General features: G+C 48.3%; 1 protein-coding gene across 5 annotated transcripts in view; it reads right to left on the bottom strand.

Annotated features, from left to right (window-relative positions):
- MYH10 (myosin heavy chain 10) overlaps nucleotides 1–12,388 on the bottom strand; it is a 130,211-nt gene that overhangs the window by 98,564 nt on the left and 19,259 nt on the right. For all 5 annotated transcript variants that reach the window (XM_042966028.1, XM_042966029.1, XM_042966030.1 and 2 more), the window contains exons 3-4: nucleotides 8,373–8,529; nucleotides 1,340–1,367 (exon numbers count right to left, since the gene is read on the bottom strand). In XM_042966028.1, the coding sequence (XP_042821962.1) occupies nucleotides 1,340–1,367; nucleotides 8,373–8,529 (185 nt within the window). The remainder of the gene's footprint in view (nucleotides 1–1,339; nucleotides 1,368–8,372; nucleotides 8,530–12,388) is intronic.

Here is a 12,388-nt window from a genome sequence, read left to right on the forward strand (position 1 = left end):
CCGCTGGAGAATGAGAGGGGATGCAGAGGTGAGAGCAGAGCACTCGGCCACAAGCGCCTGCCCCCCCCCAACCCCCTCCACACACACACATCTGCACAGGTGCAGGGCCAGCCCAGCTGGGCTGCTCGGCCTGACCCAGATCCACCCGGAGGAGCCCGACCCAGTTGCTGGGAAGGGTATTTTAAGCCGTCAAGTTTCAGGGTGGTTTGCTGCTCAGGAAAAGCTAACTTGTAGAACCCAAAGGCTAAGCCCCGCCGGGAGAAAACGTATGCGACCCACAGACCCGTGTCAGCTGCTCCGACCGCTGTCCCCGCATTAGATCCCGGACTTGCCGCTTCACAGAAGAGAAGCCGTCCGAGGAGAACCTCCTGGATTTCCAGCCCCCGGGTCTCTCATCAGCATTTACTCTCTCGCACAGAGAACTCTCCACCGCTGACCTGCCCACCAGCCTTCACTCTGTTTCGGAGAGCAGGCCTACACCGGAGGCTTTCGGTTTTAACTTTTCCACTTCCCCATCATTCAAGTGCACCTGGCCCGGCCTCTCTCTTGGCCCTGGTCACACCCACTGCACCTGTCTCCGTGGGGCTCACTCTGCCCCCTCAGCCTCGCTGACCTCCGCCCGACCCCTGAATGTACTTTTTCCTCAAGGCTCCACACCCGGCCTTCGCTCCCCTCCTTTTACAGGGCTGCGCGGATGGGTCAGGTCTCGGCGCCTGGAGCAGCCCTCTCCTGAGCTCCACATTCAGGCGCACAGCACAGCAAATGACCCCACTGAGGCTGTGAGGACCCTTTCACTAACTCCCCCTCCTCACTGAGCGGGTCTCCTTGCTCGGCTCCAGATGCGGTCACACCTCTGCCTGAGGTCACTGCCTCTCGCCTGCAACTCCCAACAGCCTCCCCACCGGTCTTCCAGTCCATCTGCCATCCACACCGCAGCCAGTCCGGTCTTCCTAACAATCCTTTTCTAAGCAGATCTAATGGTGTCCTGCTGTGGATACGGCTTCGTCCAATTCCGACTCTCTAGCACTCAGCACACAAGGCCCACGACCGTCGGTAATGTTCACCGGGTAAAATGTCCAGTAGCCCAACAGGCGCACATATAAACTCAAGCCCGAAGTGTCACAGATCAACGCTGAGAAACGTGGGAAAGGCCTGGTTTGACGGCCAAACAGTGAACCCCCAATTTACACAACTCACATCATCTTAGTCTTAAAATGGTAACTGCCAAGGTTTACGTCAAATTCTTAAAATTACTACTCTGCACCCCCCACCCCCTCCCCCAATTGCTTTAGTTTCCAACAGAATCGAAAACAAGTCCGAACGTTTGAAATTTACTTACGTGCAAAGAATTGACTGGTCCTCACGATCTAGAAAACAAAACAAAACAAACAAAAAAAAGAAAGTGACCATTTGCCTGGTGTTTTAAACACTTGATACAATAACGTTGCAGTAACGGCCCACAGAGTATTAGTAACTCCGCTCCTGCCCCGCTGCTTCCCCAACCCTTACAGGGCCCTAAATCCAGTCACCCTTGTTTTGCCTTACAAGGCCAGATCTTTGGGGGGAGGGGGGGGGTGGGAATAACAGCCCGGCTTCGGAGGCTTTATGTGCCTAATCAACCTTGACGCCCAAGCCGTGTGCATAACGACTTCACCTGGGGAACCTTATAAAAAACGTGTCCCCCAGGGCCCCTCCCTCACGGGATCATTTTCAGGGGGTTGGGATTGAAATTCCCTGTTTCAGTAAGTTGCCCAGGTGACTCCGATGGCAGGGTGAGGTTTCAGAAAGGCTTCGAGAACACTCACAACTAGGGAGGAATCGTTATTAGAAAAAGAGAGAGAAAAAAATCAAACCCTGAGTGGGGAAGGCTGAAGGTGGACAGACATCTAAATGAAGCGTAACCAGCGTCTCAGGTCGCGATGGTAGAGGCACCAAAAATAACAAAACAACGTACAGCAGAAGCAGAATCGCACATGACGTTAAAGTGACGAACGACCTAAATCTTTTCGAATGAGGTGACATTCAAACCCACAGCGAGCCCACGGACAGGCCCCCTCCCGGCCCCCCAGTGTGGGATGTATGATTTCTAATCATTTATGCGCGTGGATATCCATTTTTGCAGATGAGAAAATGCTCCTGGAGGGGGTCAGGTAATCCACCCAGGTCCCGCAGCCGCTGAGGGGTGACGACCCGGGCCTGTGCTCGCAGGGACCGGCCCAGGTGGATCTTTCGTCACTCCTATGCAGAGGCTGCTCGCCCTTGGGTGGCTACATCAGGACCCAATAAGGGTCTCACAGTAGTTCAGGCACAGACAGCATTTTTTTTTTTTTTTTAAGGTAGTCTTCACGCCCAGCGTGGGGCTTGAACTCACGACCCTGAGACCAAGACCTGAGCTAACATCAAGAGTCAGCTGCTTAACCCACAAGCACCCCCAGGCACCCCCCGCCAGCATAAGTAGCTTTTGTCAAGGAGAAATAAATGTCACGGTATTATTAAAATAAACTAACCCATTCGTACACTCTGTGTATAAACTGAGTTCTACAAAGAGCGCGTTACTGCCCAGTGCCTCAAGTCTCACTGAACTGGGAACGGTCCCTGACCACCGCCCCATCCCTCCCTCCGGCTGCGCAGGCCACGTTCACAGGACGAGGCTGACCCCTGCCTCCTTTACTGGTCTGCTCTCGCAGGGGTCATGACATGCCCCTCCTTCCACGCGCTGCCCCAGGCCCACGGCCACCGTGTGTCCCCACGTGTCCTTCCGTGCTCAGCTCAGTTGGGGCCCCTCTGGTTCCTCGATGCGTCCTCCTTTCCACCAGCCATATTCTGGAGTTCGACACACGATACCGCCAGTGCCTGCCCACGAGGCGGTGCTGCGTGAGATCCGGCTCGCTTCCCTACGCCAGCACCTTCGGTGGCTCAAAGTCAGTGCCGGGTGCCGCCCTGGGCTCTGCAAGCTTGTGCCCTGGTTCCCACTCTGCCGCGAACTGACTCCGCATCTATAAATGCGCCACTGATGCCCTGCTCTTCCCGTGTTCTTCACCCATGCGGCTAGGATTTTAACAAATCCGTATTTATTCACTGTAAATAGGAGCCCCCAGAGCCCTAAATTCTCCAGGTCTGAGCAACTTCCAGAGAACCTCACCACACCAAGTTTCTTACGGCTTTTCTGAACCGGTGCACACATACAAAAACTAACCAAAACTCAACTGCCTCCGAATTAACTCAGGACGGCTCCCTTCGGGCATCTGCACACACTTGCTATCGTTGTTCGAAACCGGAGACCCTCACAACCACCACCTACTGTTCCAATCTGCCCCGTACTTCATTTCCTGTGCTTCTCACCGCCGCAGCCCGAGCCAGCTCTGCTCACCAGACTTCTCTGTCCTCCATGTTCGTCTGTCTGGTCTTGTGCTGGCTCTGCGCCTCAGTTTCCCCATCCATGCAGTAAGGGGTTGGGCTTGATCACCTCTAAGATGCTCGCCAGCCGTGATCCGACCACGCCTCCCTTCTGCCTCACTGAATCCTCCTCACCCTGCCGACTAAAGAACTATAACAACGTACGACGACCTCCATCTCTAAACACCTGTAAATGTAACCAGAGCCTGAACTGATATTTGAGGGAAACCATTTCGCTTTCAAAAATGCATCCAGCCTCCTAAAGACTATGGAGTCCTTTCCTAGCTCAGTGTTTCCCAAAGCACCTCCCAAGAATCACACATGGAGGTACTCGGTGAATCCATACTGAGTTAAATCATAATACAACAGCAGAAGTGGTTTCCGATCAATGACCTCAGCTCCTACCTTAAAAAACTAGACGAGAGCAAATCAAATTCAAATTAGAAAGAAGAACGGAAATGGGAAAGAACAGAAATCAATGAAATGGGGAACAGGAAAAAGAAGAAAAAAAATGTAACCAAATTCTGGTTATTTGAAAAAAATCATACAATTGATAAACTTCCAGTCAAACTGATCAGGAAAAAGACACAAATTGCCAAAGTCTAGAATAAGACAGAGAACAGCTACCTAGGATCCCACAGACACAGTCTGAGAACTAAGATAAAAAAAGGAACTTTTTAAAAAGACGTTTGTAAACCACTAAAGCTCATTTCAGAAGAATGAATAACCTGATTGGCCCCATATCTGTAAAAGAACTTGATCTTGTGGAACTAATATAACGTTACATGTCAATTACACCTCAGGTAAAAATAAATTGAATGTGTAATTAAAAGCCTTCCTGCAAAGAAAACGTATTTCACTAGTGAATTCCACACAACATTTAAGGGGAAAAATAACCATACCAAACTTTTCAGAAAATTCAAGAGGAAGAAACCTCTCCCTCCCAATCCATTCTCAGAGACAAGCCCGACTCTGACGCTACGGCTACAGAGACGTTACAATACAAGAAAATGACACACAAATCTCTGTCATCAGCAAGGGCACAGAAATTCTCAACAACACGTGAGCAGATCAAATCCGACGACACAGACAAAGGGGGTACACACATGAGAAGCAGGTGACCTTCATCCTGGCCACGGAGGGTTAGTTCAGCACCCAAAGGCCAATGATCTAACTCACCTTATCTACAGACCACAGAATATCTGAATAGATGTAGAAAATGCATTTGACAAAACTCAACATTCACTCGTGTTAAAAGAAGAAAAAAAAAAACCGAGCAAACTAGGAATACAAAAGAATTTCTTGAACAAAAAACGTGTACATGAACACCATCCTTCATGGTGAAAAGGTGAAAGGTGGGCCCGAGACCAGGAACAAGGCAAGGATGTCTGTTGTCGCCACACCTACTGAACATTATTACAAGGCAAGAAAATAAACCCAAAGCCTAAGATATGAAGGAGGACACAGCAATGTCTCTATCTGCAGAAGACATGCTGGTCTACACAGAAAAATCCCAAAGAATCTACCAAAAATACCTTCCAGAAGAAGTGAGTTTTACAATGTTGCAAAATACGTCAATACATGTATTTAAAAAATCTCTTACATCAACAGTGTGCGATTGGAAACGTTTAAATTTTCAGTTCCCTTTAACACTAGAAAGCATGAAGCACTTATGTAGCGGTCTGTGTTTTACTTAGATACAAATCTGACAAGAACGGGAAGTTGAGATTTTTGAAATCAAGTTTATGTCCAAGAACTCTGCCATTCATTCATTCATTCATTCAGCCAGTGTTTCTTGAGCAACTACTCTGTGCCAGACCCACTCTGCATTTTATTGGTACAGTGTCCCCTAGAATCCAAACTTAGGAAGAAAGGTAAGCTCTCCTCTGGTTCTTTGCATTAAAGACACAAACTCTGACCAGTAATTATGATTACCAATCTCTTCATGGGCCCCCGTGGTTATTTGGAGGTTTTGCTCACAGGGGTAACTGAGAACCTACACGGACCAGGACTGGTAGGCAGTGTAAGCTATTACTCGACTACCCGAGTGCAAGCCCAGCCCCACGGAGCTGTGCGGTACATCAGCATGTAGCCCCTACCTACAGAACGGAATGTGATAGGGTTGTTGACAGGTGTTTTGTTTTGTTTTGGAACAACTTTCAGTTGTTATGTAGCCAAAACTATCAACTAATTCTTTCTGCTTTTCACGTGGAATTTCATGACTGTGGATGCGAATGTGTCACACTGCCTTGGCTTTGAATCCTAGTTCATAACCCGTTACGACCGACATTTTTTTGGGTCGAGTTTTTAACTGTTTGGTGCCCCAGTAAAACAGGGACAGCAACTCTGTTTACTTTATAGGATGGTTGTGGTAGGTTATGTCATGCACATGAAACATCCCGCCAGTGCCCGGCACACAGGAAGAGTCAATAAATGTTCACTCCAGCACTAATGAGGATAGCGGTAATGACACGATATGCTGGTAAGCCACCTCTTCCTTGTTCTATCCGCACAGGGCTGGTCTGGCAACCCGGTCGTGGGACATGATTCGCATTTAATCACTGTTAACTATTTCGTTCGATTCAATTTTTCCAATCGACCTGTCAAGATAATTTCAAAAACTCTCTCTTTTCGTCAAATGTATTTATTTTCCCTGCAAAGTTTCACGTCATCTACAAATTTCACGGGCATGCGTCCTGCATGCTGATAAGAATGTTGCAACGTTTTTAAATGGCCTTTAGTGCACACCCGGACAAACCTGGACAACCTCAGCTAGCCACCAGCACCCCACGGGCACCTTTGCCACGAACAGCCCTGGGGACGTCACGTTTGTGACACTCTGGAACGCCGTGTGGCGGTCCTGATGCTCGTTAACACCGTCCACTGTGCTTTTCCTTCCCGCTAAGCGAAAGGTATGTGGCGTGTATTGCCACGTTGTTCCTAGACTGTCAACAATAGATTCTAGAACCCTCCCTGGCAGGTACGTGAAGCTCAGAAGTCTGAAGCCTCTGCCCCTTTTTCAGAGTTGGAACTGCCCTCCGGAAACCCCCCTTTTCTAGATGATACTTCAGAGACCAGAGGGTCAGCCACGTCAACTGTGAGAACGTACTTGTCTGGATGCAGAAATATGGATTCAACTGGAGAAGGAGTGTCCTGTCTCCAATGGCTTCTCCCATATGAGGCAGAGCGTGCTCATTCATACAAACGCTTTTCTGCATATAAAGATTCTTCTTCGTAGAGACACAGAACCAAAACCAAAGAAGCTGGCCATTGTCTCTCCGTGGTCTGCAAGCCCCCCCAGCGGTAGCCATTTTCTTAGTATCCTCTGGCTCTGAAACTAAGAACTAATATTAAATCTCATCTTTTCTCGGCCTAAACGGATTCTGGAGAGTCACCCTTCTAGCTTTGAAGTCCTTCCTGTTTGCCTCCAGGGACCTGGTACATAAGCGTCCCAACGAAACGTGAAAGCGGGGGCTGGGCGCTATACTTGACGAACGCCTTCCCGCTACCCTTCAGACCCAGCCCCCAAGGCCTGCAATGCAGTGACAGGTGGACAGATCACACCCCGGTTCCTGAAGATCACGGAACTACTTTTTTTTTTTTTTTTCAAAAATTTTTTAATGTTTTATTTATTTTTAAGACAGAGAGAGACAGAGCATGAATGGGGATGGGGTAGAGAGAGAGGGAGACACCAGAATCCGAAGCAGGCTCCAGGCTCCGAGCTGTGAGCACAGAGCCCGACGCGGGGCTCAAACCCACGAACCGTGAGATCGTGACCTGAGCCGAAGTTGGACACTCAACTGACTGAGCCACCCAGGCGCCCCACAGAACTATTTTGTAAGAGCCGATAGAGTTTATCGTACTTTGCCGAGTTTATTTTGTGAAAGATGAAACGAGAGGGAGCGTTATTACAGGAGAGCTCACAGAGCACTAGGAGGTCCCGTGTTCAATGCTGTCTTTTTGAGCAATAAGAGGGAAATGCGTTCAAAATGGCCACGTTCTGGTTTTCAGGAAAATGTCCCTCCGTACACCGTTGTGTCTAAAGCCAGGATTCAAAGGGATGACTCTTCAAATTTATACTTCATCCTAAGCCCAAAAGGAAGCCACTGCGATCCACCAACCGGCCCAGTGCTTTCTAACTTCTGTTGTCCCCTCTTCTACGTATTTACGACAGAAATATTATATGACCTTTTGCTCCCCAATGAAGCCTCTACCTTTTCCATCATCCCTCCTGTGGCTCTTCCTGCGGGTGCTAAAACCCAGTCCAAGAGAGTTCTGGTTATCCCGGTTTGTGATGGACAGCAAACGTATATAAAAACTAGATGCTTTTTAACGAAAAAAATTAATGTGAACTAATTATGAAGCAACAGTCATACTTACCTACTTCTTCTAGAAAAGGGCCACACTGCCCATTGCCCTCTTAAAAATTCCTAATTCAGGGGCGCCTGGGTGGCTCAGTCGGTTAAGCATCCTCCTCTTGATTTCAGCTCAGGTCATGATCTCACAGTTCACGAGATCGAGACCCACGTCAGGCTCTGTGCTGACACTGCAGAGCCTGCTTGGGATTCTCTCTGCCCCTCTCCTCCGTTCATGCTCTTTCTCTCTCACTCTCTCAAAATAAATCAATTAATTAAAAAAAAATTTTACGGGTGCTTGGTGGCTCAGTCGGTTGAGCATCTGACTCTTTAGCTCGGGTCATGATCTTAGTTTGTGGGATCGAGCCCCACGTCAGGCTCTGCGCTGACAGTGTGGAGCCCGCTTGGGATTCTGTCTCTCCCTCTCTCTCTGCCCCTCCCCGTGCTCTCTCTCAAAATAAACATATTAGAAAAAAAAAAAAAAGACTTCATAATTCCTCCACAATAAACACTTAACTACGTTTCAAGATTGTTTAAGCTTAAAGCCCTTTGAGACACAAACACAACCACTAACTCACATGTAAGAAACTGAGTATTTAGAACTCTAACCCTCCCAGTTACCTTGAAGCATGCATCTATAAGCAGATTCAGAGATAGCGTAGATGTGTGGAGGCATCTCGTGGCGTTTCTTCCCTCTGTACATTTCAATGATATTCTCAGAGTAGATTGGAAGATTCTTGTAAGGGTTTATGACTACACAGAAGAGTCCAGAATAAGTCTAGAAGAAAAATAAAATACAGCGTTAAAAAAAAAAAAAAAGAAAAAAAACAATCCCTGAATATATCACACAGCCAGAGACCATACAGTAATCTGAACAGGAGCCTTCATCCCTAGAATAATTAATCTCTTCTCTTAATTAAATCTAGCCGAGGATATACGATTCCAAGCCACAGGCAGTTCTCCCACAGATCATTTGTTAAGGGGCACTCTTCTGGACTCAATTCCTTCATCTGTAAAATGGCCATAACAACATATGCTTCCCAACCTCACAGGGCTACCAGCGAAAGGCTCAAGCAGCCCGTGATTCATGTTTTCGGGGCTATTTTCCGAGTGTGCACGGTACGAAAAGGTCAGTAATCTAGTTCCAGATTCCACACTGCAGCTAATCCTTTAGGAAATGCCATGTGTTAAGTTTGTGTGTAGAATCAAAGAAGAATACCCACAATTACCTGAAAACGTGGTTGTTACAGAGATTTGCAAAAACATAAAACTTCTCTAAGTATTTTGCTGTGGAAAACAGCGTTTGTTTTGTGAAAGATTATTTATGTTAACTTGTTGTACACTTATTTTTTTTTTAATGTTTATCCATTTTTGAGAGAGAGAGAGCATGAGTGGGGGAGGAGTAGAGAGAGGGAGACACAGAATCCGAAGCAGGCTCAGGGCTCCGAGCTGTCAGCACAGAGCCCGACGCGGGGCTCGAACTCACAAGCCGTGAGATCATGACCTGAGCTGAAGTTGGACGCTCAACCGACTGAGCCCCCCAGGCATGCCTGTTGTACACTTATTTTAAATGAATTTATTTAAATAAATACATGGCTTACTATTTTTAAGTGAATTGATACATATTTTTAAAATTTATTTTAATTTCAAATACAGTAAGTACCGATAAATATAAACTACACAAACACAAAAGGACACAAAAGGGTCCTCAATTTATTTTATTTTTCTTAATGTTTTTATTTATTTATGAGACAGTGTGCAAGCAGGGGAGGGGCAGAGACAGAGGGGGACAGAGGATGTGAAGCAGGGTCCAGGCTCCAAGCCATCAGCACAGAGCCCGACGCAGGGCTCAAAAACTCACGAGCCGTGAGATCATGACCTGAGCAGAAGTCCAACGCTTAACCGACTGAGCCACCCAGGCGCCCCCTCAATTTTTTTTTCAAAGGCTTTGTTTTTAAATCATCTCTACACCCAGCATGGGGCTCGAACTTATGACCCCAAGATCAAGAGTCACATGCTTCACCCCCTGCGCCAGCCAGGCGCCCCGTGGGTCCTCAACAATTTTTAAGAGCCATTAGTCTAGAAGACATGAACCCTTCTTGGGCAGCACAGTCACCATTATTAGAACCGATACTAGGAACACTTTTGATTTGGGGGTTTTCTTAATTCGCTAAGAATGATTTCTAAGAGTGTACAAAACTGACCGTGGGGGTCAGGGAAGAACAGAACCGCCAGGCTGCTGCCAGGCGCCCCAGTCCTCCGAGGACCGAGGCATGTGGAAGTGGCAGTCCGTGGCACTGTGATGCAGGCCTTTTTTGTTTTTTAGTATGTTTGATGTTTATTTAGTTTTGAGAGAGAGAAAGACGGACAGAGCAGGAGCGGGGGAGGGACAGAGAGAGAGGGAGACACAGAACCCGAAGCAGGCTCCAGGCTCCGAGCCGTCAGCACAGGGCCCGACGCGGGGCTCGAACCTGCAAACCACGAGTTCACGACCTGAGCCAGAAGTCAGATGTTTAACCGACTGAGCCACCCAAGCGCCCCGCAGGCCTTTTAATGAAGGTGATCTGGGAGACTGAGTCCACAGGCAAGAGGACGCTACAAAGGCCGGGGCTGATGGCGTTCAGCTGCGTGGCCCGCTCCCTGGGGACCCTAAAGGGTGTCTCAGCAACAGCTGTGTCTGTGAAGGCGGAAACCTTGGCAGCTGCCGCCAGAAGGCACCCTCGAGACGGCTCTAGGCGCACACTGCAGTGACCAGTGCTAAGGCGGGGACAGGAGCCTGCTGGAAGGAGGGCAGTGGTCAGGTCAGAACCTCGTCTCAGGCTGTGCCCCCCACAGCTTTCCTAAGTCACAACCGGAGGTGCGGGTGTGGGCAGAGAGGAGGCAGAGGCAAAAGGCTCTGCCCCAAGTTCACGGCTAGGAGCTGTTGGCCTTACTTCTGAGCTGGCCAGAGGGACATCGCCCCTGTCTGCCTGAGGCCAGAGAAGGCGCCTGCCCCCTCCCTCGCTGGCCACTCGGGCCTTCTGACTGTCGCCTCTCTCGTCCGGGCAGCTCAGGTCCCAGACAAGCCTGGCTGGCTCCTGTATACAGACAGGTGAACAAATCCTAACTATACATCTCAATGATTATTTTAAAAATGTTTACTTATTTCAGTAATCTCTACACCCATCCTGGCGCTTGAACTCATGACGCCGAGATCAAGTCAAAAGTCACGGACACTCTTCTGACTGAGCCAGCCGGGCACCCCTCGATGAATTTTTATATACACCCCACTTTTCCATTCAAAAATTAGATCGGAGTCTATCATGAAGCTACGGATTCTACACTTCACTTTTATAAGAGGTAAATTATAGACCGACCACAAAGAAAACAAAACAAATAAACGCAAGAAAGTTAAAACACGGAAATTCAGTTTAACATCCCATAACCACGTATGGCATGGTAACAAGATCCTAACAGCGACATTTAACTCAGAAATAATTCCCACATATGTGTCTCCCATGCGGTGGGTGCTTTTCTGAGGACTCAGGATCACAAAATGACTCAGTCTCACAAGTATGAGTACGTCATCTAAAAACAAGGTTAAATAATCATCAGTACCCTGTGCTTGCCAGAGAGGAGGAGTAAAAAAAAAATGTTTATGTGGGAACATCATTCAATTTAAGTGCTTGAAGAGCTGACTTTGAACTCTCTGGAAATGAGCTCCAATTCCGGGCTCCTGTAGAAATGGTAACGGAAGCGATGCTGTGTTACTTTTATCTTCCGCGGGGCACGTGGCAGGAGGGCGATATGCTGTTAAAATCCTGTCTCTCTGACTCCAAAGTTCCAATTAGACCTCATTCAGTGTGTGAATAGGCACATGAGACATTTTACGCCTTCAAGAAACACACACCTCCAGGTAGGAAGACAACAGACAAAACACACACGTGAGACACTAAAAAGAGAGCGGTAAGAAAAGAGAAGGAGAAAGATGAACGCGATTATAAATGGGACAGAAACTCTGCAGCCGCACACGCAACCAACCCCAGGCCCCGAAAGTCAAGGCCATCTGGTCAGAAACTGCAAAACGAGGTACAAAATTCAGACTAGATGGTCTCTGATGTCCTTTTAAAAACTAGTTAAAGGGCAAAAGGAGGGATAAAGAAGTTGCCATGAAAATAGGGGGAGCCGGGCGCCCGGGTGGCTCAGCCAGGTCATGAACTCACGGTTGGAGAGACTGAGCCCTGCGTCAGGCTCTGTGCTGATGGCGAGGAGCCTGCTTGGGACTCTCTCTCTTCCTCTCTCTGCCCCTCCCCCACTTGCTCTCTCTCCCCTCTCTCAAAATAAATAAATAGACTTAAAACAAAATAAAATAGAAAGTGCATGAAACTTAGTGGCAGGATATAGGCAAGGCACAGTGAACTGCTCGGCCTCGCCGAGCACGGAACGTGCACGGTGGGAGCTCAGAAGGGCGGACTCAACCGCTTAGATTCTGCCCGCACAGGCGATCAGGTACCAGAGGTTCAGGGGAGAAGAGCGACGGAAGGGAAGGAGCATGTTTGTAAAAGGATCGATCGGGTAGCCCCACGGAAAAGAGACCGGAGGGCAAGAGGTGAGGAGCGGGGAGTGGAGACTGCTACTGCCCCAGTCCCAGCACAGTG

The sequence above is a fragment of the Panthera tigris genome, chromosome E1, assembly GCF_018350195.1.
Source record: "Panthera tigris isolate Pti1 chromosome E1, P.tigris_Pti1_mat1.1, whole genome shotgun sequence".
Lineage (NCBI taxonomy): Eukaryota > Metazoa > Chordata > Mammalia > Carnivora > Felidae > Panthera > Panthera tigris.